General features: G+C 33.8%; 1 protein-coding gene across 5 annotated transcripts; it reads right to left on the bottom strand.

Moving 5' to 3' along the window:
- Nucleotides 1-362: 362 nt before the first annotated feature.
- LOC128227418 (E3 SUMO-protein ligase PIAS2-like) lies at nt 363-27,545 on the bottom strand. Of its 5 annotated transcripts, none has more exons than XM_052937936.1 (17): nt 27,502-27,545; nt 26,244-26,410; nt 25,634-25,714; nt 24,682-24,749; nt 24,186-24,326; nt 22,943-23,078; nt 22,320-22,410; nt 21,576-21,710; nt 20,852-20,957; nt 20,477-20,550; nt 19,715-19,875; nt 19,118-19,242; nt 18,248-18,280; nt 17,795-17,927; nt 11,983-12,389; nt 4,741-4,796; nt 363-3,092 (listed from the first exon to the last, which is right to left on the bottom strand). In XM_052937936.1, the coding sequence occupies exons 1-17, from the start codon at nt 27,523-27,525 to the stop codon at nt 2,985-2,987; spliced, it is 2,046 nt and encodes a 681-aa protein (XP_052793896.1). In that variant the 5' UTR covers nt 27,526-27,545; the 3' UTR covers nt 363-2,984. The 5 variants fall into 5 exon arrangements, with proteins under 5 accessions (XP_052793896.1, XP_052793895.1, XP_052793898.1 ...); XM_052937935.1 differs by lacking the exon at nt 26,244-26,410 and adding an exon at nt 26,020-26,186 and having other exon boundaries at nt 27,502-27,532; XM_052937938.1 differs by lacking the exon at nt 27,502-27,545 and adding an exon at nt 27,169-27,294.

Here is a 27,545-nt window from a genome sequence, read left to right as displayed (position 1 = left end):
TTCGACAATTGTTCACCTTTTGGTATATTAAAACAATTGCCTTAAACTTTATTTGGGAGTAATAGTGGGTCTTTAAAGATGGGTATATGCTAACAATTTTTTTATAGCTCAATGAGCTTCTTTCCGGCTTGTTGTTCGGTGAGATTTACATAGTCAAAAAACAGCAACAAAAACAACACCATTCAGTTATATAAGTTTTTCAAAATCAACGTGTTTGTGTAATTTTTGATATTGTTTATTGTGACAAAAAACAGCACTTTTTTGCACTGGAAATAAAACCCACGTAACCGCCAAAACGGATCTTTTCAACAAGATAGATCTGGTGTGTCATTGGCAATCAAAGAGAAAACAACCAAAACATAGATATGACATTTACTTTATTTACATTAAAATAAATAGTTGCAACACAATTTAACTGTTCTGACAAAACAATGAAATCAATATGAAATATAATACAGTTGTGAAAACATGAATCATCTTCAGATAAAGAACAGGTTTTAAAAACAGCAGAGTGCTGCAGAAAAGGGAAATATTGTAATAATAGGGCACATTGTATCCTGCTGTGAAAAACTTAACTATGATAAATTTGATAAAAACTGTTAGGGAATGTGTTTAATTAGGAAAGTTTTAAGGTTTCACATACCAGATATATCAATTCTGTATGTATTTATAATCATGGTATAATCTGTCAAACAAAACAAAAAGCAATTATTTTATTACTAGTATTCTATATCATTCAAATCTCAGATGGCAGAAAAGTGCACATGTTGGTGGTCTCCGGGGGACTACCTAAAAGGTGCAGTGTGCAGCACCCTCAAATAACTGTTTAGCTAAATCCCTGGGGCCTGGGTCATCGAACCTAAGCACTACTACAAATTCAAATTATTAAAATTTAACACAAGGAGACATAGGGCCAATTGTTTAGAACTTAGTTAAAAGTAACAAAGTCGTTGTTGTTAACGTTTAAACCTGTATTGCACTGTAAGTCTTATGGATATACATGAGACCAGGGTCTGTATTACAGAAGCATCTTAATATATACAGCAGTATTTCTAACAAGATATGAGACAACTGTTTCAGCTGTACTTGTTTCATTGAAATATGAGCATATCATCAACTATTCACCTACTAAAGTTTAAAACTGTGTCGTTAACAATGTTGTTAACTTTGTTAACAAAGTTCTGAACGATCGGCCCAGTGTCTCATATATTTTGTGCCAAGATTGGAAAAGAAAATATTTCTTCTTCAGAATATGTTGACTGAAATCAAGTTCTCTGTTGAATAGCCATTTAAAAGAGACAACAATCATATACACTGTTCTCCAAAAGTCTCTTAATTGGTACAAGGAATTTATTCTTCAGCATTTTGTATTGAAAACCCAGACATTGGAAGATTTTCTCGGTTAATTTCATGAACAAATGCCAACTTTAGGAGCATTGGAAACACTGGATCAAAATTTATAGCAATTTTTCATGGCATTAATTTTTTAACAGATTGTCAAGATTCAATCCAGAAGCAATGCAAAACAAAACATTGTTTTCTTAACTTAGGAAATGCCAAATTGATTCTATATGTTTACTGAGTCCAAAAACCTCTACCAAAATCTAAATTAAGCATGGCAATATGAATTTCAGGAACTTAACTATGATTAAAATAACAATGATCTGAGTTTAAGTTAAATTTCAAGATGTATTGATCTGGAAATGAATGTGAAAAGATTTCATGCCATCAGGGGCATTTTTGTAAGAATATTTTTTCCAATGGCTCTTTTTTTCCTTCTAAGTAGGCAAGACTTGTTGTTTAACACAGAATCTATTTGGTATTTTGGCATGGCCATATGTATAATTATGTCTGAATTATCAGAATTTAGCTGACCAAAAATATTATTATCAAGTATCCCAGTTAACATATTAAACTTATATCAAAATCAATGGTGAATTTGTAGGAAGTGATGAAACTTATGATGAGTAGTGTACAAATCAGCGATGATGATGATGATGATGATGATGATAATGATGATGGAAATGCTAATATAATAGTGACTAAAAAGAGATTTTCAATAAAAATGGATCGCATGTACAATGAAATTGCTGTTTGTTGAGATCATTACAAGCAAATATTTAAAGTTTAACAATTCATCGGTGCTGAAAGAAAAATGTTAAAAACACTGCCAAAGAAATCCATCATTTCAATAGAATGTTTGTCAGTTTATGGTGTATGTATGTCAACAGTTAAAACAGAACTATTTCATGCATCTTTTTAAAATATAACCATTATCTTTACACTTTACAGCACCTGAGCAGAAACAATTAAAACAACAATGTATGTATATATACAATGGTCAATTGATATGATAAAATATATGAAGGCTATTGTTGATGGCATTTTACTAAATCCGTTATATTTCATAGAAAATTATAATCTCAAAATCAAACAAGAGTTGAAAATAAATAAAGCTGAGAAGTGAACATTCAGTCAGAGGGCCATAACTCTTTAGAACAAAACAACAAATAAGAACAGCAAATGGAGAATGTGTTTAGACAACTGTTAACTTCATGGTGATCACATGTAACAGGTTCAGAACAATCCGTCTAAAAACTGTGAGGTTTAAAAGTTTGTTCAACAAACCTTTTGTAAAACAATTTTTATACATAAATATATCTCACAGTGGATGAAACATACGTATAACGCTTACTGTAACGGATTAACTCAAAGAAATAACATGTAAGACATATTACCATGTGAACACAGTAATTGTTAGATCAGTTTGGCTCAGACCCAAATGGTCATGTTTTGATTCAAACAACCATGTTTAAAAGAGGCCTCTATTTGCTTAAACGTCTTTCGTTTCAGCCACAGAATGTGATCTCATACAACGGTCTTCTCGTGTCAACAACGTGGACAAAAAATGCCCTCCAATGTTCAACACAGCCTGAGACTTTGGTAAGCATTGTTCCCACAGTTCTAAACCCCAGTCTCATCCCTCAGTCCAGTGCTATGATGTCGGATGGTGAGACACTGAATGCACTTCTCGAGTTGCTTGCCGAACCAGACATGGGAAAGTCACTTGGAAATGACAACACGCTGGATATCTGCAATAAACAACATCGCAATATGAGACACAGGGTGATAATAGAATGCAGAAATATTGCTGGAGAAGAGATATTATTATGGTTGTTAGGAAAATATGCGATATCTCTGCTGAAGATAATGGCAACCACAAAATGGTACACACATCAAACACAGGGATGTGGGTAATTTAATAAAAAGAAGATAAATTACCATGAACAATCAGTTTTATAAATACTGGGAATCTGATATGGAACTATAGAGGCTAGTCTCTAGAGGTATTTGTGTGCATATTTTGTCCAGATGGTATTTCTTTCTTGGTATTTTGTGTGTAGGGGAGGATGTATGAAGTTTATTTCTGGAGAAGGTGGAAAACTGGCATCATGCAGGTTACCATGGTAATCAAGACAATACCCAAGATGGCCAAAGTTTTATGAGCCCATGACTAGTGTAACTTTATGTATAATACCGTAACAATTTAACATGTGGTTTAAATGTTTACAGTTAGTTATGAACATATGTCAAGTTTCTAACAAACAACCCATTAAGGTCACTAAAGGTCAAGGTAATTCAAGGTCAAAATGTGAAAAACAGCTGAAAATTATGTTATTAACCTACAATTGTTTTTATCATTAACAAACTAATGCAATATTCCATTAAAAGAGCATAGTTCTAGGACATATAATCATTTCCCATCGGAAAAATAAAAAAGAGGACTGCATACGATGAACTGGTAAGGTACACAATTACGTACCTCCATCTTAATCCATTTTTTTCTTAATGTAATTTTATTAAACAAGCAACATTCTTTTAAGGTTAATTAGCATTTTAATGTTTTATTAAATACAAATTGATGATCGATGTTTCATATGCTTATAAATGAATGCCATTTTTTTTTAATTACTTTTTGTTTGCTTACATAAGTTGTTGTAGAAAAGTAATGGGTTTATATTTCCTCTATATAACTTTGTTAAGTGACTTAACTGCTTTTATGATCACAACTACAATAAGTGTTATCCCATTTCATGTTAATAAAAGCAGTTGCCGAAAAGCGCTGTTCCCAAGAGGCTTTCATATCACTTTAAAATATGTATCTTAATGATTCGAGGATAAATAGATACAAACTAGTTAAAATAAAAGATCCACCCTATTTTATTTGTTAATGGTTTCCAGAACATAGATCCATCCAAAGGTACAAGTCTATATCACAGGAGCATGTGACATCAAGGAACAGATACCTTAATGGTATGCTTTCACCTTAGCAGTAAATTAGTTACAAGCCCCTAGGAACATCGTTAAAATTATATGGGTCCCTGACAGGGGTTCTAATAGCTCATAATTGTCTACCATGAATACTTATGGGGGGGGGGGGGGGCTCAAGTATGGGTATTCATTCTCCAAGGGTAAAGGGGCTAAGACTAAATTGTTTCCAAAGGTATTTATATATCCATTTTTATCGGTAACGGGGCTAAGGGGCTAAGACTCTTCTTGTTTCCAAAGGTATTTATATCCATTTTTATCAAACTTCCTACTGTGTTTGATGCAAATGACCAAGCAAAAGACACTCTGCAAAATAACAATAGTCTTAGTTAAACATCCTTAATCCTGAACATTCAAACTTCTACATATGGACAGGCCCATATGGAGTGAGTGCCGTCACATAATATTTACCTCCTCCTTGTGTCGGTCCCTGTCGGAGTCGAGGATACTGCAGAGCTGGTCCAAGTCTGAAAACAGACCATAAAACACTGTAAACACACATCTGACATGATGAGTTCCATCTTGCAATGTAGGTAAGGTCTTGTAAAGAAGGTTTGCTTTTGCCATCCTTTAAAGCTGCACTTTCACAGATTAAAAGTTTTGATCTTTTAAAAAAAAATGTTGTGGAATCAGCTGATTTCAGCATCAATGCCTTCAATTTGGTCGTATAAGTTAACCCCAAATAGATAAACAGATCTCAATTGATTGAAAAAAATGCTGAAAAATTCCTTTTTCTTGAGCATTAGTAATGCTTTTACCAATTAAACATCAATTTTTTAACATAAATATGAAAACTGCAATATGCTCTTTTGTCAGCAGTCTTAAATCACTGGTTTCCAGACAGTAACGCAAAAATTAGCTCTTTCCAAGACAAAATTTTAAAAAGGTGTCAGTACAATCAATTTGTGAAAATGCTGCTTTAAAAATGATTGTTTGCAGTGGCCTCACTGACTCACTAATAATTTGGCCAATTTTGAATTTTACATATAATGAAAGAGAAATATCTGATGAACCACTTGATATAAGAACTGAAAGCATGTGGCAGTATTTCATGTATCTGTTATAATTTTTTATCTCCAATATGTCTATAAATGAAACTAGTCTACTTTTTGAACAGCCCCCGTACATATTGTTACTGGTAACATGTATACCAAGTTTCATCTGTACAATTATGGCCAACATTGAAAATTTTAGCAAGCTGATAACATGAACAACAAGGCAATAGCATAACTTTTTCTTCCATAAAAACTGCATAAGGTTTGCTTATTTAAGCCAATAAAATTTATAATTCAACAAAGTTTATGCAAGCGTGCAAAATCTATATTTTGTGGAAAATATAGCAAAAATGGTCATCATAACTGATAAGGCCATACCAAATCGTTCTTATGTTTAGTGTCAACCCTTAAAAAGCCTATCGAGCTTTCTTGGAGCATGTTGTTTAGACTAGTCATCTGTAGTCTGAATTAGCGTAAAAGGAAATTAAAAATATTCGACAAAATTGATAATCATATAAAATGTTTTGTTGACTTTTTATCGGGAAGCCCCAAATCTGTCCCCCAACGCTAAACAAAATATTAATTTGGCATGGCCATACAATATTTGTATGTCAAACAGGACCGCTTATCACCAGGGGAAGCTCATCGACTATGCGTTTTTTCTTTGAAAAACAGACAAGCTGAAAACAAGATTGTCATCCCCTGCCCCTACTTTTCATTCTGGGGGCAGAACCTGCAAATACCACTAAATTTTGAACTTGAATCTAGAATTCCATTTACAACAAACAAATGATACAACTGCTTGAATTTCTTTTTTTTAATTCGTGACTTCTCAACATTTCTGAAAGAAACCTGTTTAATATTTCTCATGCCTTGCATGACGAGAATATAAGCCAGGCATGGTATAAAGATCTGCATTAAAAAATATTATATTCAGAGCATTTTCCAGCATAAATAAGACAAAAACTAGCATATTTCCTGGTATTGAATGGCTGCTTTGAATGCAGTGCAAGCAAGAACTTGTTTTTCTGTGAACAACGAATAATGACAATATCATAAGTACCAGTACATTAAATAAATGTCAAGTGAGCGAAGGAAAATGAAAATAGTACGTGGTTGAATGTTTGTGCATATCCCAGCCTACCAGTTGCATAAGAGTATAGCAATTAAACTTTATTGCATTTATTGATGATTTTTATACACCTCATTCAATAATATGGAATAAAAATCCAGTTTGTCATATTAGAAGAATCCAGTGTACTTAATCCGAAATTTCGCCAGAAATTGTCCAGCATTTTGCATCTTAAAGACAAGGGTTGGGATCGGGATCAGGGGTGGTCACCCTAAATTTCTCTTCATTTTGAGAATATAAGCATTGACATTGAAAAAGAACAATCAAATTATATTATATTTACTGCCATTCAAGCAAAGCCCATTTCGCAACATAAAGTTCATACATTTTTCCACTCACATGACTAAAACAATTGTCATTTTGCATTGGTTGAGAATGGCTCATTAATTCCCTGGAGGTATCCATCACCTATATAATAAATAAAACATTAAAATCTAATGTGTTTTATTTCAATCTCCAGCGGGCATGCTATCATTATGGGCAAAAATTCCCTTCTATTTATGCAACGTAATCATTAGTTGTAAGTGCAGTGGTTAAATTTCTAAACTGTGAAACTGTATACATTTTAATTAAGTGAAAAAGTTTTGTTTACATTGCGGATTCAAATTTTATGTAAATATTTTTATATACAGGTAACTACAGGTAGGTTCAATCAAGAAGCCACCGAATCTTTCAGCTACAGGCTAGTTCAAACAATTATTGTTGTTTTGTTAAATGATTATTCTTTTTCAAATACAATCTAGCGAAATATACAATCAATCATTATATACCAGTAACAAACCAACCCTTTTAAACATATGATGTAATTTTGCTATCAATTGCAACAAATTATAGTCAATGACATAATGATAATGGTTAATTTACATTTTCTTTTGAAAAAACAAGAGCTGTCACAGTATGTGACGAATGCCCCCGAATGTGACATTGACCTACGAACAAGGTCAGTACATGAAAAGTTGATCTTGCCTTTACATGTCAAATACATATGGCAAGTTATTTTAAATTGCCTCTGAACATAAAAAAATACCACCCATACTTGACAACCTACACTGTTATGTCCTTATATTCAGAATTCCCTTGTGAATAAACACATGGACAAGCTTCTTAATAACTCATTTAACAAGAGGTTTCGTAGGACAGAGCGCTCAACTATCACTGATTTGTCTTACAAATGAATACACTAATGATGAAAGATGTGACTGCCAAAATTAAAAAAAAAAACATCAAATTAAAAAGTAAACAAGAAACACCTCAATTTTGACGACACCAGGTTTTCAATAACTGACAGGAGAACTTCAGCTTTCATTGTGAGATTCAATTTCAACTCCTTTATTCTTTCTATTTTTAGTAAAAGTGACCTTGACCTTGACCCTAGGGACCCAAAATGCAATCCCATGGAAGTCCTCCATAAACTCTTCCTACTAACCAAGTTGGTCAAAATATGTCAACTCTTAATTCAAGTTGTTCAGAACTAACTATTTTTCTATTTTCAGTGACAGTGACCTTGACCTTGGCCATGACTCTCAGAGCCCATAACACAATCTCATGAAAGGTTTTATGAACTATTTCTATATAAGTTTGGTAGCAATTAGTCAACTAAAACTACATTTATTACATGGATTTCTGGATGTCAAAGCTCTTCTAAATGTGAATCTGTCTAGAGATCACATTGGCGGAGACAGGAGACTGAACAGCTAAAAGATTAGTGTTCGGGCTTTTGCCTCCACGAATGGGATCGCTGGACAGATTCACATTTTATCATTTAGAAGAGGTCTGAGGGAATCGACCATAAAAAAATTCCATTAAGCAGATTGATACGACCATATTTAGTCATTGATTGTTTTTATTAAATAGGCATTTTGCACTCAACACTAAGAAAGATAGCATGGATTTTTTGTCTTCTAAATAGCATTAAGTCAGCTCCAGGCTGTGCCCGGCCTGTGAACTAGAAGACAAAAAAAACACTATTACATAACATATGTGGGTGCAGAATTCATGCAAGGGCTGAACAATTGAATTGCAAGTCATTTAGAGTCAAATACACTTTGCCCATTTATTTGGTAATTTTCATTACTAAAATACTGAAGAGTGATTTAAAGGCGGCATCATGTCAGAAGTCAGACGCATAAGTGTGACAATGTTTTCACAACAAAGATATAAAAGTCAACACTAGTTACCCTTTATTACATTGATTAAAATAAAAAAATAAAAATCATCAAAAATAGGTCTTTAACCAGATAAGGTTAGTGTTTGAAGTTTTTGTGTCAAAAAGCCAGCCTCTGTTTGAATCTACTGATTGACCTGATTAAACTCAATATTTACAGCTGTCAGCTGATTTACCAATATCAATGTAGGAAAAAATACTGCCACCAAATGGCACTGGACAAAATACAATTTCGAACACTAAGCACCAATAGTGTCAAACCCCCAATTTGATTCCATATCATGCTAAAATCCGAGGAATGTCCCAATCTAAATATTTCCACAGCAAACTGTTTTCAGGGTAGAAAAGGAATCATTGGGACTAATCTGAAAAGGCAATTTAATGGCAATTTAAACAAATCACCTCTTAAAACTAGCCAATTGAAAAACAACTTAATAATTCAACTTGATGAAAAATAATCAGTGAATTAAATCTTAAATGTTATTTATTAGGGTTAAAATGTTACAGTGATATTAACATACAAATACATGCCATTGTAACATGTTTCAACATGACTAACATCTTGCACCAGTGGGTTTAATAACAAGCCTAAGGCAATAAATAAGAGTGCCGGGAAAACAAATACCAATGCCCACCTGTCGTGCTTTTTAGTTGAACAAGGGAAATCACTCATATATAATAATTATTAAAGCCAGAGTTATACACCTTGCTATACATTAGCCTGTTGTCTATCACAACATGTTTACCAGTTTGAATTTGAAAATCTTGAACCCTTTTTTACAGATGGCCAATCAAATCTTTGCTCAACAGAGCACGCTGACAACTTCAAGGCTTTGACAAAAAACAGATGAGCTAAAAAACGGAGTTAAGAAGTGAAAAAATATTTTTATAGTGATGTCAATGCAAAACTTGCAAAAAAACAAACTATAACACGTCCTACTAATTCCTCATGTTTTTCTTTTCTTATTTTCTTTTCCTTGTCGTTTGATTGTCTCCTTAGATGTCACTGGTAAACCTTCCAGAACTGTGGACAATCCAGATTACATCAGTTTTTTTACTGTTACTTATTAGGAGAAGTCTACACTGACTTCTTTTTATCTCGCTAGTGGTCAAAGCTGTAGAAAATACCCTCAACAGTCAACAGTTTTCTGGGCAGAAAACATTACTGGTGTTCATTTTGAAAGGCCATAACGAACTGACTCTGGTGGGGAACAAACTAATGGCAAGAGCCTCAGAGTTGAAAATTTACACAACTTCACCAAATCCCAATGCATGGCCAGCTGACCTCATGGTTTAGAAGACCAAGAATTAACACTAACTATTACATGAAGCCTCATGTTGTTGTTTTTTTTTTCAGGATGCAAAGAGCTTCCTCTATTTGGGAAATTTCATCAGTACCGTACACCTAATTTCTTAGAATACATTGAAAGTATCTCATTAATATTTTTGTCACACCAATTAAGTGAGTTTAATACCAAAAGATAATGAACATAGGGTTTAAAGTAGATTTATCATAGGCAATATGGCCCATCGAGATGCAACTAATTAGGCTCTAAATTTTGCAGTGACTAATTTCATTTTCAAATCTGAAAACGAGCAAGACAGTTAGTGATGAATGACTTAGACTTCAAAAATGCTTACTGTATAACATATAATACTGAATAACAGAAACTATGATGTTCATTTAACCTTTAACAAAAGTGTCATTAACATAAAACATACCAGATATATTTGCTAAATGTCATGATAAAATAATGTTATGACAGAACATAATTTACTTCACTAAGGTATTGCATCCATCTTTCAGTGAAATGCCTGGAAATCCCATATAGTATAAGTGTTCAGACCCATGCCTCGACCAATGGGATTATTAGACACATTTTTAAGAAATATTACACACCACTGAGGGTCATATGACATTATACCGAACATTTTATATTACCATTCAATAATTCTAAAGCACTTAAGATGTGTTTTATTGAACATAGCTTTTAATGTTTACTTGCGACAATTTTTGCCATTGTGAAAAAAGCAAGCCACACTTACCAGTTTTATGAAGTCAGCGGTCCGTATTACGTTTTGGCAAGGTCCGGACCGGCCAAAAATATGATATGGACCGCTGACGTCATAAAACTGGATTTTTATCAAAATACAGTGATATACTGACCGATCAACTTTTTATATACAAAGAAGGGACACATTTATGAAAGGTATAATATAATCATTTAGAACAGCTCTGACAAACAAAAATTCATATAGCAGATTTTAACCGCCTAACTTCTATTATGAAATGAAAACAATTTTCCATTAAGTCATTAATTGGTTTTATTAAGTAAGTTATTTCGATGCTAACACATGCACAATGGCTGGTATAGAGGCTTTCCGGGGTATTTTGCACTGAACAGTCAGAGTAAACATTTATTTTTGATCTTCTTAACAATTAGTCGGCAACAGGGCCTGCCAACTTAATCATAAATAGAAGACAAAAATTAAATACTAACTATATAATGACATGGTTTCAATCAAAATAATTTAATGAGTAGAGAAAGATTACATGTGTGTTATACTGTAATAAAATTAATACCTCTCATTTAAAGGACTGTAAAATGCAAAGACTGAACACATTCTATTTCAATCAAAGTTCAACTCTATTCTATCATATAGCTCATGCATGTGTTGCAATTATGCTACATGTAGCTAATGGTAAATTGAATAACATAAATGATGGGCAAATATCTGAACCCATGAGTATTCAGTAAATGTCTCAACTTGTGGGCAAATACTTTTTTATGAGAAAATGCCTTAACTTAGCTTTAACTTAGGGGAAATACCTTAACTTATAGGAAAATACCTTTACTTATGGGCAAATACCTTAACTAATGAGCAAATACCTTACATTATGGAGAAATACCTTACATTATTGGCAAATGCCCTAACGTATGGGCAAACACTCTAACTTATTGGAAAATGCCTTAACTTATGGGCTAACACCTTAACTTATAAGCAAATGCATTAAGTTATTGGCAAATACCTTATGTGCAAATGCCTTAACTAGTGAGATTTATGTCAATACATCTTTACCTTTTTTCCCCTATTAAATACATGGGCAGTAAACAAGCTATCAACTGCTGTATATCCATACATTAAACTGTGAGTCATTTTTGTTTTTAACAAATTCATTGTCTGAAATTTAAATCATTATGGTTGAAGATAAAATGAATCTGCAGAGGTTTCCCAAAACATATTGATTTACTTCTGCATTAAGAGAGACCTTCCTCTGCACAGACAGCATGAGTGAGACCACCAAAAAACATTTAAAAAAGTCTAAAGCTAAACTTAGTACCAACCGAGCTGAAACTCACCTACTAATGGAGACATGTTTGAATTGGATGAAGCAGGTGAGTCACTGGCAAGCTGGTCCATCATCGCCCTCTTCTGCGGTGGAGGGGCCGTCCCACTGCCGGAGTGGGGTCGCTTCTGGCCCTGCATATGACCACTGAGAGCTGAGAGCCAGGAATCTGTCTCGGAATCACTGTGCTTTTCCCGTTTGGTTGAAATAATGGAGCTACTGCTTGGACGGGTGCTAAGGTTAAGTCCAACAAACTCCGTGTTTTTCTGACCGTTACTCATAGAGTTGAGTTGGTTGGTGAGATTGTTTAGGCTGGGGTCAAAGGCAAGGAGTGGGGGCATTGGAGGCAAGCTGTCTGACACGGTTGCGCTCCCACTTGGGACTGAACACGAGCCAAGGCCCATGGATGGGGTGGAGCACCTGTGAAGGCAATATAAGTTTGTAGAAATATATTTCAATGACATTGAATTCAGAAAATTAGCTGATTATTCTTAAATTTGTTAATGTTAACAATGTTGTTAATGTTATCATAATCAATTTTCATGTCATTTCTTCTCTAGAAGTTAAATGGATACACATGTGATCTTCTGTATTTCTATGAAGATTTAAGACAAGTGTTAAAGCTTAACTTGCTTATATCTAAATATGTGAGCCCATCATCAAAAATTCACCTTAAAAGTTAACAATGATGTCATGATGTTAATTTAAACAAAGTTTTAAAAATCAACCCAATATTCAAAATCTCAATACTTAGTCTAAGGGGTAAAAACAAACAGGTTATAAATTTTTTGTAATTTTAATGTCACTTAAGACTTGATTGCTTTCACCACTATATCAAATGAATGTTAAACTACAGAACAGAAACCGGAGTGCTTGAAATTTAGTAAACAGTTAGAAATGTCACATAACAGTGTTAATGCCATTTGTAAAAGAAAAATATCTCATAGCAAATTTGATGAAAGTACTTTCAACTGAAACAAAAGAACAGGACTGTTTTTCGCTACAATTTGTTGTAATATCATCTAATCTCATGCAAGTGAATTGCCAAAGGAAGTCAGCCAAATAATTGTGCTGATAAGAACAGGGATGTGGGATTTAATACTATTACTTGTTTTAAGGACATGAAATCAGAAATGTATAATGCAAATTTTTTGCCAAAAGCAATAGGATTTAAATACAAATACAATGTATCAGATAACAAAATCTCCTCTCCAGCTATGTTTTCCAGAAACCAGTTTCGTTTCGTTAAAGATATCTTTTTATGATTTGATATTTATCAAATCTGATCAAATTGTAATGTCTAATGATGTACAAAAGAGATCAGGAACTTTCAATGTGGACTGATGTTCATCAAGCCTTTGCAATGAATTGTTATATCAAAGGTCAGAACAGGACAGGGCCACAGGACCCTTGAATATGTGTTTACATGTACAATGCACATAGGTCAAAGGGGCTCAATATAGCTTTATGCATTTTCTTTTATGAATTTTAATGCATTATTATATTGAACTTGTTTTACTTTAATGATTAAAAAATGATTTGTGCACAGATAAGAAATATTGTCATTTATAAATGCTTTTTTATCTAAAAGTTATGTGGCCACCAATTCCCCAGGTTATGAACCAAAATCTCGGGAGTTGTAAGGCCTTGTTTAAATATAAATATAGTATAATTTTTATAATTTCAGGACCAGACCTCATAAATGACTACTGCAATCTAGCTGGTTATCTTTTCAGAGATATTACACACAGACTGAGAGAAAATGGTTTGGTTTTACACCTCTTCTAGATATCCCTTGGGAAAGGGCAGTAACTGTTGTTGGAAAAACTTGTGGCCCAACCCTGATGCATGTCCTTTTTTTTTAATTAACCTTAACAATTATATTGTACTTATTCTGTTTCTCTGTGGTTTTCTTTATCAAATATTGTGTTAATGTATATGCATGCAATAAAATGAGAAAGTTATATGCCCCTTATTAAGAAGTTTGATTAAAATAGACTTGATGTTTTCAAAATTGAGAAAACAAATGCTCAAAATGAAAAACAAAGACACCTCAATAGATGGTGTCCTTGTGGACAACCTGGTACCATCCATCATATGTGGGCATTTAGTGACGAGTTGCTCAAGTTTTATATTTGGTAAACACGATTTAAGGTGTTTAAAATTTTGATCATCTGACACCCACGAGGACACTTTTTATGTTTCTAACAGAGATTACCAATAGTTTTGACATGGGCTGCAACAATGGTTCTTAGGATGGAAAGTCACCTTTGTAAGTGCATGCGTCATACCCAGGCCATCGTACATCTGAAATCCATCCCTAATTAAGTAGCGATTTTTCAATAAATTACATTGTACATGGAATAACCTCATCTATTTTCAAACACTTGAGAATCCCATAGGACTCACTGTTGCCTGTGTCATTTCATCTGTTTATATACAAGATAGAGGCTTGCATGCAAAACTTCAACCTAACTGCAGCATTGATTCTAGGGCGACTGTAATAGCTCGCATGATTTAAATAGTAATGTTAAAATCCATTATTTTTCAAATTAATCCATCAAGTCTTGTACATGTATAGCCTAGTAATTTGATTCTCCTTATAACAATGAAGATCTATCAATCACTCGAGTGCTTACTGCAACAAAAGCAGGTTGCCAAACATTTAGTTTTCTTTGAATAGTTGAGCTAAATGCTGTGGCTTGTGACATCTTTCTAGAATATGACTTAGCTGAGGGTATATCCATGTACTTAAAACACACAGGAATAACAACCATTGGCAAATGAATGATGCCAGCCAAAACATGGCTGTTTATTCCATTTCTCCCTCAATACATTAACGCAACTCTGCAATTACCAGAACCTTTAACAGACCGAGATACTGGCTAGAGTCATTTTAGTTCTGGCTATTCATTTCCGAACTTCCACCATGTAATATATGTGTAGTGTGTACAACCTCACTTGCCATGTGAAAAAAATTATGACTAACTCGCTTTGTTCCTGTCAAGCCTTTTATCATCAACATAAAATCAACTACAAAAATAAATATGAATGAAGAAGTACTTCTTTTAAAGGAGAATTTTGATCTTTTATGAATATCTATGCTGTTCTATTTCACTCAATCAGAACCTTGGTCACTTTCTATATACAATCCTTATTTCATAACATAAATGAAAGTTTTTTTCCTCATATTTCTCAAAAGAATGACCACCAAGCCACCTCATTAAGTCATTGTAGTTTACAGATAGACAAGGAAATGTCTTAACTTAATCAAAAAGATCAGTGTTCACCAGTGTGGGAAGTGTTGAGTCAAGATGATAGGGATTCTGGGAAGGGGAAAAAAGAAAGTCACTTTAGTTGGCAAGACATACTGAAGCAAGCCCAGAAAAACTTTTCCCTAAAATACATGCGTCAAAATATGTCAACAATGACAAAATGTACATGTTTAAATGCAGTCAATGTGCTCTTGTAAGAAACGCCACTGTGTACAATATACCTTGTTCTAAATGCCACTGTGCACAATATATCTTTTAATAAATGCCACCATGTACAATATATCTTTTATTAACGTCAATGTGTACAATATATCTTGCAATAAACGCTACTATGTACAATATATCTTGCCAATATTAAAGTGAATTTCTAGATACAATATACAGCCTGAACAGTTTTGCTGTTTTATTTTTTTCTCATTTTCACAATTTATGTCTCAACACGTTTAAACATACAATATAAAATTTGTTACATAATATACATCTTAAAACGTTGTATTCAGAATAAATCCAATAATATGCATGAATCACCAACATAACAATGTCCAACAGCACCGTATGTCACTTAAACGCACATGACATACTTGTATTATCCCTGTCAAAATCATAATGAATGAAAAAATGAGAAATGAATCAACACATTAAGAAATAAATACACATGTAAGCTATTGGAAATATAATACGTAAGTATACTGTTGTTATTTTTGTTCCTTATCAAAAACAAAGAGATGAAAATGCTATAAAGACATTTTTAGTGAGAAATATGAAATCAGCCATCTCTATATATTTAAGTATATCAATAATAGGAATATTTTCATTTTCGCTACAAGAAATTAACATAATTATGGAAAAATATATCTAACAAATTTACTTGAATATGAAATAAAATAAAAAATAAAAATACTTCGCTGATAGCACTAAAACGAGCTGATCACAGGTCCACAAGAATTGAAAAGTTTTAAGTGTACTTTAAAATATAAAATCATTCGTTTTGCACTTTTAAAAAATAATAATACAGAAATATATACAGCAAACATTAACTCTCCAAGTATCTGGCTTTAGCCTCTAACAAATCCGACTATGCACAAAATCAGATTTAATCTGGTTTCCACATAGGCATTAACTTACAAGAGCACAAAGACGAGTCTTTCTTATAACAAAATAATTATATATGTACACATGTACGCCTTCAATCACAGAACTTTAGAACTTATACAGATTTCACAAGTTATAAATAATCACATAATACTTTCACAAGGATTTTTACAGCTGATAATAATAATAATTGTCCGTTCTGAAATATACCTGGGGTTGGTTCATGTATGAGGGACAAATGGATAAACATGGTTAATACTTAACAGGCTTTGAAATTGTTTCCCAATTCATTCATTTCAAGGTACATCCTTCAGTTGTTTTTTTTGTCTGAGTAGATTTTTTTTATCTTTACATCTGTGCAAAATTTAACACTCCTAATCCTGATTTTAAAACTTATCCTGAACTAAAGACCTCCTGGATTTAAATAGCTTTTCTAATCGTCTGTCAATTCAAAGTATATTACTTGCCGACCAGAATTCATACACCGCTTACCATTATAAAAACTTAAAAACAAAGTCAATGTTCTTTGCAATGAATTCAAACAAAAACAAAAAAAAACATAGTGATGTTATGAAAATTAGAAAGAATGAAGTGGATCTCAAGACAATTTTATGAATATTTTGGAAACTTTTCATATAGATATGTACCTGGCATCTTAAACGGACAAAAACATGATTTGCTCAGAGAGACCATAAATCAAGAGAAACAGAACATTAGTCTTGAAAATCTGATTTTGACTCTTGGAAATTAGGCCTCAAGAGTCATTGGCTCTTCGGTTTCAGGTCCTGCTGAAAGCCCTATACATGTACACAGTATTGCAGGTGATTTGGGTGTGAAAGAACAGATAGAATAGCAAAGACAGGTCAAGGCAGTAGTGTGGGCAAAGGCCACGATTATTTTCTGAGGTATTATGTATGAGAACCATTTGGTATCAATAGCTTTGACAAATCACAGACCATTTATTATTTGTAATCACACAAACTCTTTAGAAAATCTTCAATTTCTGGGTCATCTTGAAGGCCAGTGCTGGTCGAGGGATTATTATAGCGACTAGTCATAGGGATAGCCATGGAGTGGGGCATGGTCATAGTAGGGAAGGGGGGCAGGTAAGGGTGTGTTGGGGTACCCAGGGGGGACATATGGGGAGTGTGGGGGGAGACCGAGGACATTGGGGACTGGAGAGGGGATCTGTAAGGAGAGCGAGGTGAGCGGTGAAGTCGGGGGGAGGTTGCTGGGGACTGTGGGGGTGGACTGCGGGACCTGGAGGGGCCAGGGTAGTTGTACCCGACTGTACTGTTGGATGAGGATGATCCAGAGGGAGACGAGGCGTGATGGGGTGATAGACACGATGAGTTTGAGCGTGACAACACGCGCGGAGAGTCATGTGACGATGACCCTGAAGATATCGATAGTGGTCCAAATGGTGAGTCTATATTGATAAACGGAGGTGAAACGCACCCTGAGCTAATTTCATGTGTAGAGGACTGGGCTACTGATGCGGGTTCGTCATCTTCAGAATCTGATAATGTGAGGTCTATCACTTCCATTTTCGGTTTCTTCGCAGCCGGGGATGGGCCAGGTGAGTCAGAATCTGCAATTAAAGATCACGGGCTTGTATATAACAAGGCTCAAACATAAACACATCTATTTTTCTCAAAAATAATACTTTACCTTCACTTCTAAAGCTTAACTGAATGAATATATGTTAAGCTTGACAGAAGCAAGAATGATAATGGGAAGTGCTTTATGATATGCTGGGTGATACAGCGAAACTATGGGTAAAGTACAAAAGGAATCATTGATTTGTTCATTACTTTCTATATCGTCAATCAAATGAAGCGATAACTTAGAGCTCATCTTCAGTTGTGAACTACAAGATTCTGGCATTGTACAAGAACAATCAAATGTTACCTCCATCACATAAGTTCACTGCACTCTCGTTAGCTGAAATATGAACAATGAAACATGAGGGTAGGAGAAGCAAGATGGACTTAGCAAAAAAAGAATTGCAGTCGGGAATTCACATCTATTGGAAAATTTTGTTAAAACTTTTAAGTTCATGTATGGCAGGCAGGGATTTCCCTGACACAGAGAACCGGAGTCTAGATTTTCTTGCAAGGTACCTATATTTCCATCTTTCTACTATATATGCATCACTGAGACCCCATAAGTAAACTTTCCTTGTATATTAACCTTATTTGGAACCTATAGTATTACCCCTTGCCAAAAGCGTATAGGAAAACTCTGTCAGAGCATTGGTGAAGACGCCAATATACATTTACTGGGTACCTTTTGAGGAGATATGTTTGTTACATATATGTATGTATTAATTTTAAATAAGAGTGTCACTTAAATAATAATGACAAAGCATATACAGCATAACAGAGATCAGTGTGACGTAAATGGCCATGAGGAATGGATATGGTTGAGATGATGATAAAAGCGTGGTTGATAGAACAGCATGATTCTGAGTTTAGTATCATCATTAAAACATATAATTATGATTCATTGCAATTACTGTAAAAACGAGGTATATGAATTACCTCTTCAATATATATAGCAAAGAAAAGTACAAATCTGGTTTCTTTCTTTTTCAATAGTACAAAGTCTAAATTCAGCTGTTGTTGAAACTATAAGTGCTTTGTATTTACTGAAAAACTTAAGTATTAGAATTCATTTTGCAGCATACAGCAGAGAAAAATGGTGATGTGCTTTTTCTTTTTTTCTAATAAAGACTCTTTATTCAGTGGTTGTTTCTAGTTAAAGGTATGATAAGAGTACCTGATCTTGATGGTGTGCTCTGGATGGTGTGTGTGGTCTCTTTATTTTTGATGGCCGACCATGACCCATCTTCTACAAACTGGATTTCTGACTCATCAGTGCTTTGAAGAATCTCACAAAACAACCTGCAATCACATTAAACATAATTGTGTTAAAGACAGTAATGCTATTAGAAGAAATAAGCTAACAAAATGTGAGCCTAGCAAAGTTTGATGATTTAACCAAAGAGACAGCCATATGACTTGTGCTTGTGTAATACCACTTTAAATCCAACACCCGAAACACTTGCTTTTAAGCTGTTATGTCCAGGAAACATAACTGGCTTTAACAAGCAATTTTGGGGCAACAATCTGATATATGCTTTTATTTTTGTATTCAGAATTGCCGTATTACTTGTTTGACAGGAAACTGGCACAAGCCAAGTTATGTGACCATGCAGCCTACACTTAAAAATACTGAAACACGTATAAATGAAGTTAGTTTACAGTACTAAAGCACTGAGCAAACATACAAAACTTTCAGTGTATTTATTGGTATATTCTTTCAATGAACTTTAATTCTTAAGACAAAAAAATGTTTCTTAGCAAAGCAACTTACCTATCAATGTTAAGTTTGTTAAAAGGCGTTTGTTTATCACACACAGGACAGAGCCATGTGGGTTTTTTCTCGTTCATCATGAGATATGTGGTTGCGTCGAAACACTGTAGATGTTTGCATGATTCCGCCCGACATGGTAACTGCATCCGCATCTTGCCCAACTACAAATGTATAAATATGTATAAAAAGCATGAACATAAAAAAATCATCGTACATTTTACAGTTTCATGAAGGGTATTTGCAGTGTTCTTACATCTGATAATTGTCAATCCTGAAAAATAGCCGGGTTCTGTTTACTAACCAGGGAAGCAAGCCCAAAGCAGGGTCAAGGAGCCCTATTGAAATAATTTCCAAAGTTACTTTTATATGCATTTCAAGGTACTTTCTACTGTTTTTGATTGAAATGTCCTAGAAAAAACAAACTTTATAACTGCACAATAGTCTGAATTTGAGCATCTCTAAATCCTAAACATTATGTTCAATTATTCATCATGTTTTCAAGTTCTGAGAGGCTAAACAAAATATGAGAAATTATGGGGCCATTTTGAGTGAGAACATTGAAATTTTAACTTCATGTTTTCTCATGAATACAGCCTCAGATTAGTCATCTTAATGTGGAAATGAATATCTTGTACTATGTATGAAGCTTCTAAGCTACAATGATATTAAAGAAACACAAAGTTTAACCAATGCACAAGACCTGAAACACTGAAAAACAAATATGTGTTCTAGGTAATCCAACAAAGAAACTAGGGCACTTACTGGACATACTAATGACACCCGTAGACTAGTTGTGGCAATCTCGCTGTCTGCATCATGATGCAGCTTCTCTTTTACTGAAAATGAAATTCATTACATCTCTAAAACATTAATTCCAAATCAGATTTAATAATCAAAAGATTTTGTGATCTAATAAAATAAAAAGTTAATTTCTTAACATGATGGCTAAAGATATATTGTTAAATAAAGAGAGACGGAGAGAGATGTTATAATATATTGCATATTTTATATAATATATAATCAACAGTCTTGCCATATATGTTATATAATTGCAACATGCATTTTTGTGACTGTGCGAAAGATTTGATGATTTAGCAATGATTCAACAACTGTTTGTCTGAATGTTCTGAAACTTACTCATGGCTCTTGTGTGGTCAGGATGTCTGTTACCAAATTCTTTTAACCGCTGTAGTAAGGTATCAGATGTGAGACGTTTGACTAAGTTTATTGACACTACAAAACCCTGAAAGCAAAGAGTAACATGTGAAAATTAAAATACAAGTAAGGTTATACTTTTGAATAAATACTAAACTAACTTCAATACATGTACATCCCTATTTGTCTTTTCTTTAGCAAAATAATGAGGCCCAATTGACAATAAAGTATACTATTTTTAATCAAAATTGGACTTCAGAGTCGCAAAGAAAGAAATGTTTTTAACTGTTAAAAAATAATTAACTACTCGTATGTTTAAATGCAATTTTAGGTTCTTATAATAATTCAAAACAGGTGCTTAAATATTGAAACAACACATCTGTCACATGTGTAGCTGTTTTTTTCGTATTTTTAGGCATTGTTATTTTCACAATTCTAATTTACAAAAAAGACTGATCCCCATGAATTTTCCTCATTCTGTACTTTATACAAAGACGACAGCGAACCAACTGTTAGCCAAGTTTTATAGAAAAGGTGAGTGTTTACCAACTGATCTTCTCAATAAACTTAACAACTAAGTAGTTTAAGACAAATCTTACTCTTCAGTAGATGCAAAGAGCAGATTTGTTATGTAAAGGTAACTGTAACATCTGTATAATAGATAATCAAATTAAACTTTCAGCTTCAGACAACAATAAAAACATACCCTTCCGAACTCAGATGCCCATGAAATCTCCACATGGTTAGGCATGGTAGGAGACAGTCGACATAATGATGTGATGTCTACCGGTCGACCTGGACGTTTTGGCTCTACGCCAGGCTTTGTTGTGGGAATAGGGTTCTGAAAAGGAACACAACTTGCATTTAAATAATCCCTTTGGTATGTTCAGTTGCAGTAGAGCCAAGGTGACATTCCCAGAGCCTGTTTGACCACCTTTTAATCGGAACTAGCTCCTCTTTCGTTAATCTTTTATGGTGTGTGTATTTTTTATGACATTTATTGCTGTTACACAACCAATATTTCAGCCCCAAATTATTCAATTTTTCTCTTTGGCTTTAAATCTCTACTTACATCCCTACTTCTGATAAGGGTAAATTTACCCCTTCATAATTCCATATTTCACACAGGGGATACTGTGGGACCAGGTCATAGTGTAGTAAATGGGCACAGGCAGATAAAACCTTAATGATGCTCAACCTAACTCGCATTAAACACAAGTTTGCATAACCCAAATGTCCATCATTTGCACAGTCTTTTCTGTCTCTTTTTTTTGTGTGAATAATTTATTAAAATCAAGCAATCAAGTGCCAAAACCACCAAAACAATGTTAACTAGAACATGGATTTTCTGATACTTTTATAATATAAACTGAAACACATCACTTACTGTTTCATAAAAAATATAATAGCAATTTATCTTACAGTTGAAAAGATACAAGTTTCAACTTACAGGTAACTGAGCCACTTTGCCATTTACTCGAACACAGATACTTGGTGGAAAGTTGTCGTCCTGCTCACAACTTGTCTCAAGGAAACAAAACCTGCAATCATATTTTCAGCTTAAAATAAAGGATCATAAATAATCTTTCGTTACAATCAATTAGGCCAGATAAAGTAATGTTGTAGTTATATTATATTGTGGTTACAGCTACTATTCAGACTCAATTTTAAGTCCTGAACCCAACTAGTTTTCTGTTTAAAATAAATATAAAATGATGTTAACTATGGGGCAATATTTTTTGTACAATGTTTACTGTGTTATTGTGTTCCATTCTTGGTAACATTACACCAAGGGTATACAGCGATTTCATTGATAAAGAAAACCGAAGTCTGTGACTCAATTTTAAATTTAGGGCCTCTCACTTTGAACTTACTTTGCAATTCAGGGACTGAAATAACTTTTCATTGAGTGTAACCCATATATTGGTAACCCGTATAATAACCAGCATGAGTCACAAAACCATAAAATGGTCTCAAAATCCTAGGGAAAGTCAGTGTTTATTCCATGATTCCAAATTCAGAAACAAAGATAATCCTCTTACATTTCAGGTAGTATGGGTGTGTTTCTCCTACCTGAGCTGGACCTGTGCTGTGTATTCCCACTTGGCTGTGGGCCGGAAATCTCGGGACATGGCAATATCTTGTGCCTGCTGGGGTGTAAGGTGAAACACAAAGTATGTCTCCTGGTACCTCGAAATACCCTTGGGTGCTGCAAGAAATTATAATATTTATCATTGTGGAAAAACTGACATTAGCCTCGCTATAAATACAAGGTATACATGTAATTTACCGTAATATATACCTTCATACTAAAACTGAAATAAGTGCATGAATTTTTGTAAATACAGGCAGTCAGTTACAGAACTCATTAAGCCTAAAAGGGCCAATGATATTTAATCTATCATACTGAAATCATATACTGAAATATTTTAAAGTGTGTTCTGTTTGTAAAAGTTTTGTGGTTTGTATGATTATATATACATTTGTACTAGATCAGGGTTCAAATTTAGCACTCGCACACTCGCAAAATTGAAAAATGCGAGTTGAATTTAAAAACACTCGCAAAAATTTGCGAGTTCAATTTTTTTTATTCAAAACTAATATTAGATATGCCTACTTTCGTTTTCCGATAATCACACAGAAATTGATGACGTAGATTAACGTTATGCGCACAGACAGGTACTCGTTCCTATGTGGCAGGTACTCGTTACTATGTATTTTTGTAGACTGGTCTTTCGTTTCCATTTTTGGTGGCGGTATTTAGCAATAATCGTATCGAGACACAGTCTGTATAATGATGACAAGCTAAAAGATAAGTTTTTTTACGCGTGTTGATTTTAAAATCGCCGACGGCTGATGGCAATGATCAATCAGTTCAAAAAAAGAAGCCAAAATGAAATCATTTGTCCGTTAAAACTGTTACTATTTGGAAGAGGGAGTGGAACATTAAATTGACCCTCAACACAGATGACAAAAGGAACGTTTTGCACAGACCAATACTGGCCTGATCAGACTTCCGCAGTTCGTACTGTCAGTGTTACATATATGATGATATCGTTTATTGTACAATTACATGATCATTCATTAAAACAATTACACTATACCTTAAGCATTTGTTTTCCATTAAATATATACTTTTTCCTAGCAAACATAAAGGTTTGCCTTAAAAAATGCGAGTGAGTGTCTGGTTTTGCGAGTTGAAAATTTGAGCACCCGCAAAAATTTGCGAGTATCAAAAAAAGTTAAATTCGAACCCTGTAGATTATAAATACTTTAGACTCTGTACAATAATACATGTCAAAGAAAGCCAGCTTACATAGACTAGTTGGTTTAAGGAGCTCTCCCATGATGTCAAAGAAGGGTAAAGGTTTGAAGCGGACGTCTGGATGGACGGGTAATGACTGAACCCCTGCCGCTGCAGCCAGCTCCTGTGCTCGCTTGGAGAAATCCACTGCACCTGTGTTCATGCGATATCAGTAATAAACTTATGTAGGTTTTCATTGAACTTTATTTGAACTTTCATATACAAACCAACTTGCTGCATTATTGTATTTTTTTAATATAAAGTGCTTAGTTTTAATCCGTATAAATGATATTTATTTAGATGCATCTGTTCATAGGATTTTTCATCTGAGTGAATGTAATAATTAATTTAACTTCCTTTACATTCTACTACTTATGAAATAAACAACTAAATTGAGAAACAAGTGTATCATTTTCAAGTTACAAATATTAATACAATGTTCAGGCCTGAATTATAGGTACATGTACAAATCTATTTTGTCAATCCAGTACAGAAACTGTTTACTTACTGGGTAACATACTTGATGTATTCATGCTGGTCTTTGATCCCCCTGGGGTCGGATACTTCCCACGTAGCCTGCAATTAGACAGAGGTTAACTACATACCAAGTTATGTTTCTGGTCTCATAATGATGTGATATGATGATCAAAGATGTGTATACCACTCTTAGCCTTTCTTAAATAAGTTAAAATATTTATTACTGATTACAGTCAATGAAATTAGACTTTTGGTTGCACAAGACCGAATTCTTATACTATTGCTTGGCACCAAATTTTTTAACAAGCCCTGCTTTAAAAAATTCCAATTCTGAACAAGTCTGGACGACATTTTACCAGTGCAGAGCTGGTGTTAATTTTGGCTAATGATTACAAAAATATGTCGTATTTGTACATACAGTAAAACCTTATATGCGACCACCTCATTTTCATGTCCAACCCACTAATGAGACCAATTTTTTTTTTAAAAGCTTCCAATTTGGCTTTATCAGAGTGATAATCACTTGACTTCAAAACTAATTACATATGCCATAATGAAGTAAAAGCAAAAATAGGACAATACTGCCATAAGTCAATTAAATGAAGTTGGAGCATTGTATAGACCAATAGAAACTCAATTACAATTCTCATTCAAAACATTGCCTTTTATTCTGAATGATGATTTCAAATGTGACAATTAGAACCTTAACAACACAAAACATCCTTAAACAAGACTGGGACTTGACGAACAAAGTAAAAACCCTGACCTAAGAGATGAAAAGCAAACCGTTCAAGAGCAATACACCTTCCTATGATGATCTACAATTACATATAGTTTGAATTATTTTATGAAATCCATATTATATACCATCAACCATAAACAGATGAATGCAAAACACTTCACTCAAAAATAGCTATCTGACTGTATACAAATTCAGCATAGCCAACTTTCATTTTTGAGAAAGACATGGAGAAGAGAAGTACCTTGGATCTGCAAGCTGTGCTGCTGCACGCGGAGGGTTTCGAGTTCGAGGAGGCTCCGTTGCATATGGATTGTGTATTTGTCTGAAAAAGAATATTAAAACTTGAATTGATTGTCTGTGTATATATTAAGACCAAATAAGATGCCATTATTTTTTTTATTCAAAGCAAATGATGACTTATGAGATTTAAACACATATCAAATGAATTCATGATCAACTCATTTCTACCCTGGATTTTATCATTTAGCATTTGACTGAAATGCGTATGTGAAACAAATGACATCGAAACATCATGCAAACCTTCAAGTCCTTGAAAGATACATTTATAAACACAGCCAACACATTTTTACCCAATTTCTGATAAATTAGAATTAAAAACTAATTTACCGATAAAGTTCTTTTATTTTTTGATGTAATCTGGTAGAATTAGTTGAGTTTCGATCAACCTGATAAAGAGCTCTCTGTAAAAGATCAGTTTTTCGTCCATATTTACTCCACCCCGCATAACTTGCCAAAAGTTGGAGCTCAGACACGCGGAAGCTCATCACCATTTTCTGAAAATGAATAAATACCAATTGCCTTATAAAAGAACAACCGATGTTTATAATTACCTATAAAGTTCTCTAATTTTGATTTGCACTGGAACCGAACATCCCCGGGATGAATTTATCAATGTAACAGCCCTCTGTAGAAGTGTAGCCTTGACACCAGTTTTGTTCATCCCAACAAAGCCCAGGAGATCAACAAGCTCATTCCTCCGGAAACTTAATACCATTTGCTTGAAAAATCAACAAACATAAGAATCATTTAAATGCCCGAAATAGACTGTTTTGTTATGTTTGAATGATGAACTTACAGGATATAAAAATGAATTAATATGTGAAAAGTTGAATATGTATGGATGGATGGATTAATTCTACATATAACTTGATATGGAATTTCTGTATTAATTTTTAGAATCATGTATCAATAATCAATGTATTTCACAGATTTTACTTGTCCCACAGAATAACCATAAATGGTTTATTAAAATGACACAAAAACATAAAATAAATACATGTTACCCAAGGTCAAGGCAGGTGGGTTTGCAAGGTTTGTAGGGAAGGCTAGTTTAAACTTATTCTATTTTACAACGATTGTAAAAGAAGTTATTACAACATTAATCATTCTTCTGGCACGATGTGACACAAGTATTGTCTTGTGTTTTGGGGGAAAACAGTGTACCCAGAGGAAACCGCTTGTCCGGCTTGTTGACCACAAACCAAACTCACATGTGCCCAGTCCAGAAATAAAACCAGAGCCGCATTGGTGGTAGCAAAGTGTGCTAACCGGACAACCATAGTTGGGCTTATTTCTGAACATGAACAAAAAACATTAAAAACAAATAGAAAAGGCAAAGATTTTCAGGCAATAAAAATTTTCTTGAAGATTTAAGCCTGTGAATCTTAACATCCAATTTTGATATAAAAGACAATATGGTTGAACAAAAAATGTTTTAACCAACCACGGAATAACATTACACCGATAAATTCGAACCTTTTTTCGTTACTTCCAGTTAGATTTGTACAAAACATCAACATTGAAACTCCATTTGCAATGAAATCGTTAATTCAAAGGGGAACTTTTAAAAATTACAGAAAATAATCTACTTTTCATTTCACAAAAACATAACAACGCGTTCTAATTATTTAATACGCGTGTAAATTACTCAGACGCGAATTAAACTGTATGTACTGAAAAACGCTCGTCAAATCAGTTACAGGCTGAATATCACATCAAATGACACTTAATAAATGTGAAACTATTAAAGAATTAAGATTAAAATGAATAATCTTGACTATATCCATGTTTTTTTGAGACGCGTTTTACCTTCAATTCTTCTGCTTCCGCCATTTTTATATTATATGCACGCA

This window comes from Mya arenaria, chromosome 3 (assembly GCF_026914265.1).
Source record: "Mya arenaria isolate MELC-2E11 chromosome 3, ASM2691426v1".
Taxonomy (NCBI): Eukaryota; Metazoa; Mollusca; class Bivalvia; order Myida; family Myidae; genus Mya; species Mya arenaria.
This window is presented reverse-complemented; position numbering and strand designations above follow the sequence as displayed.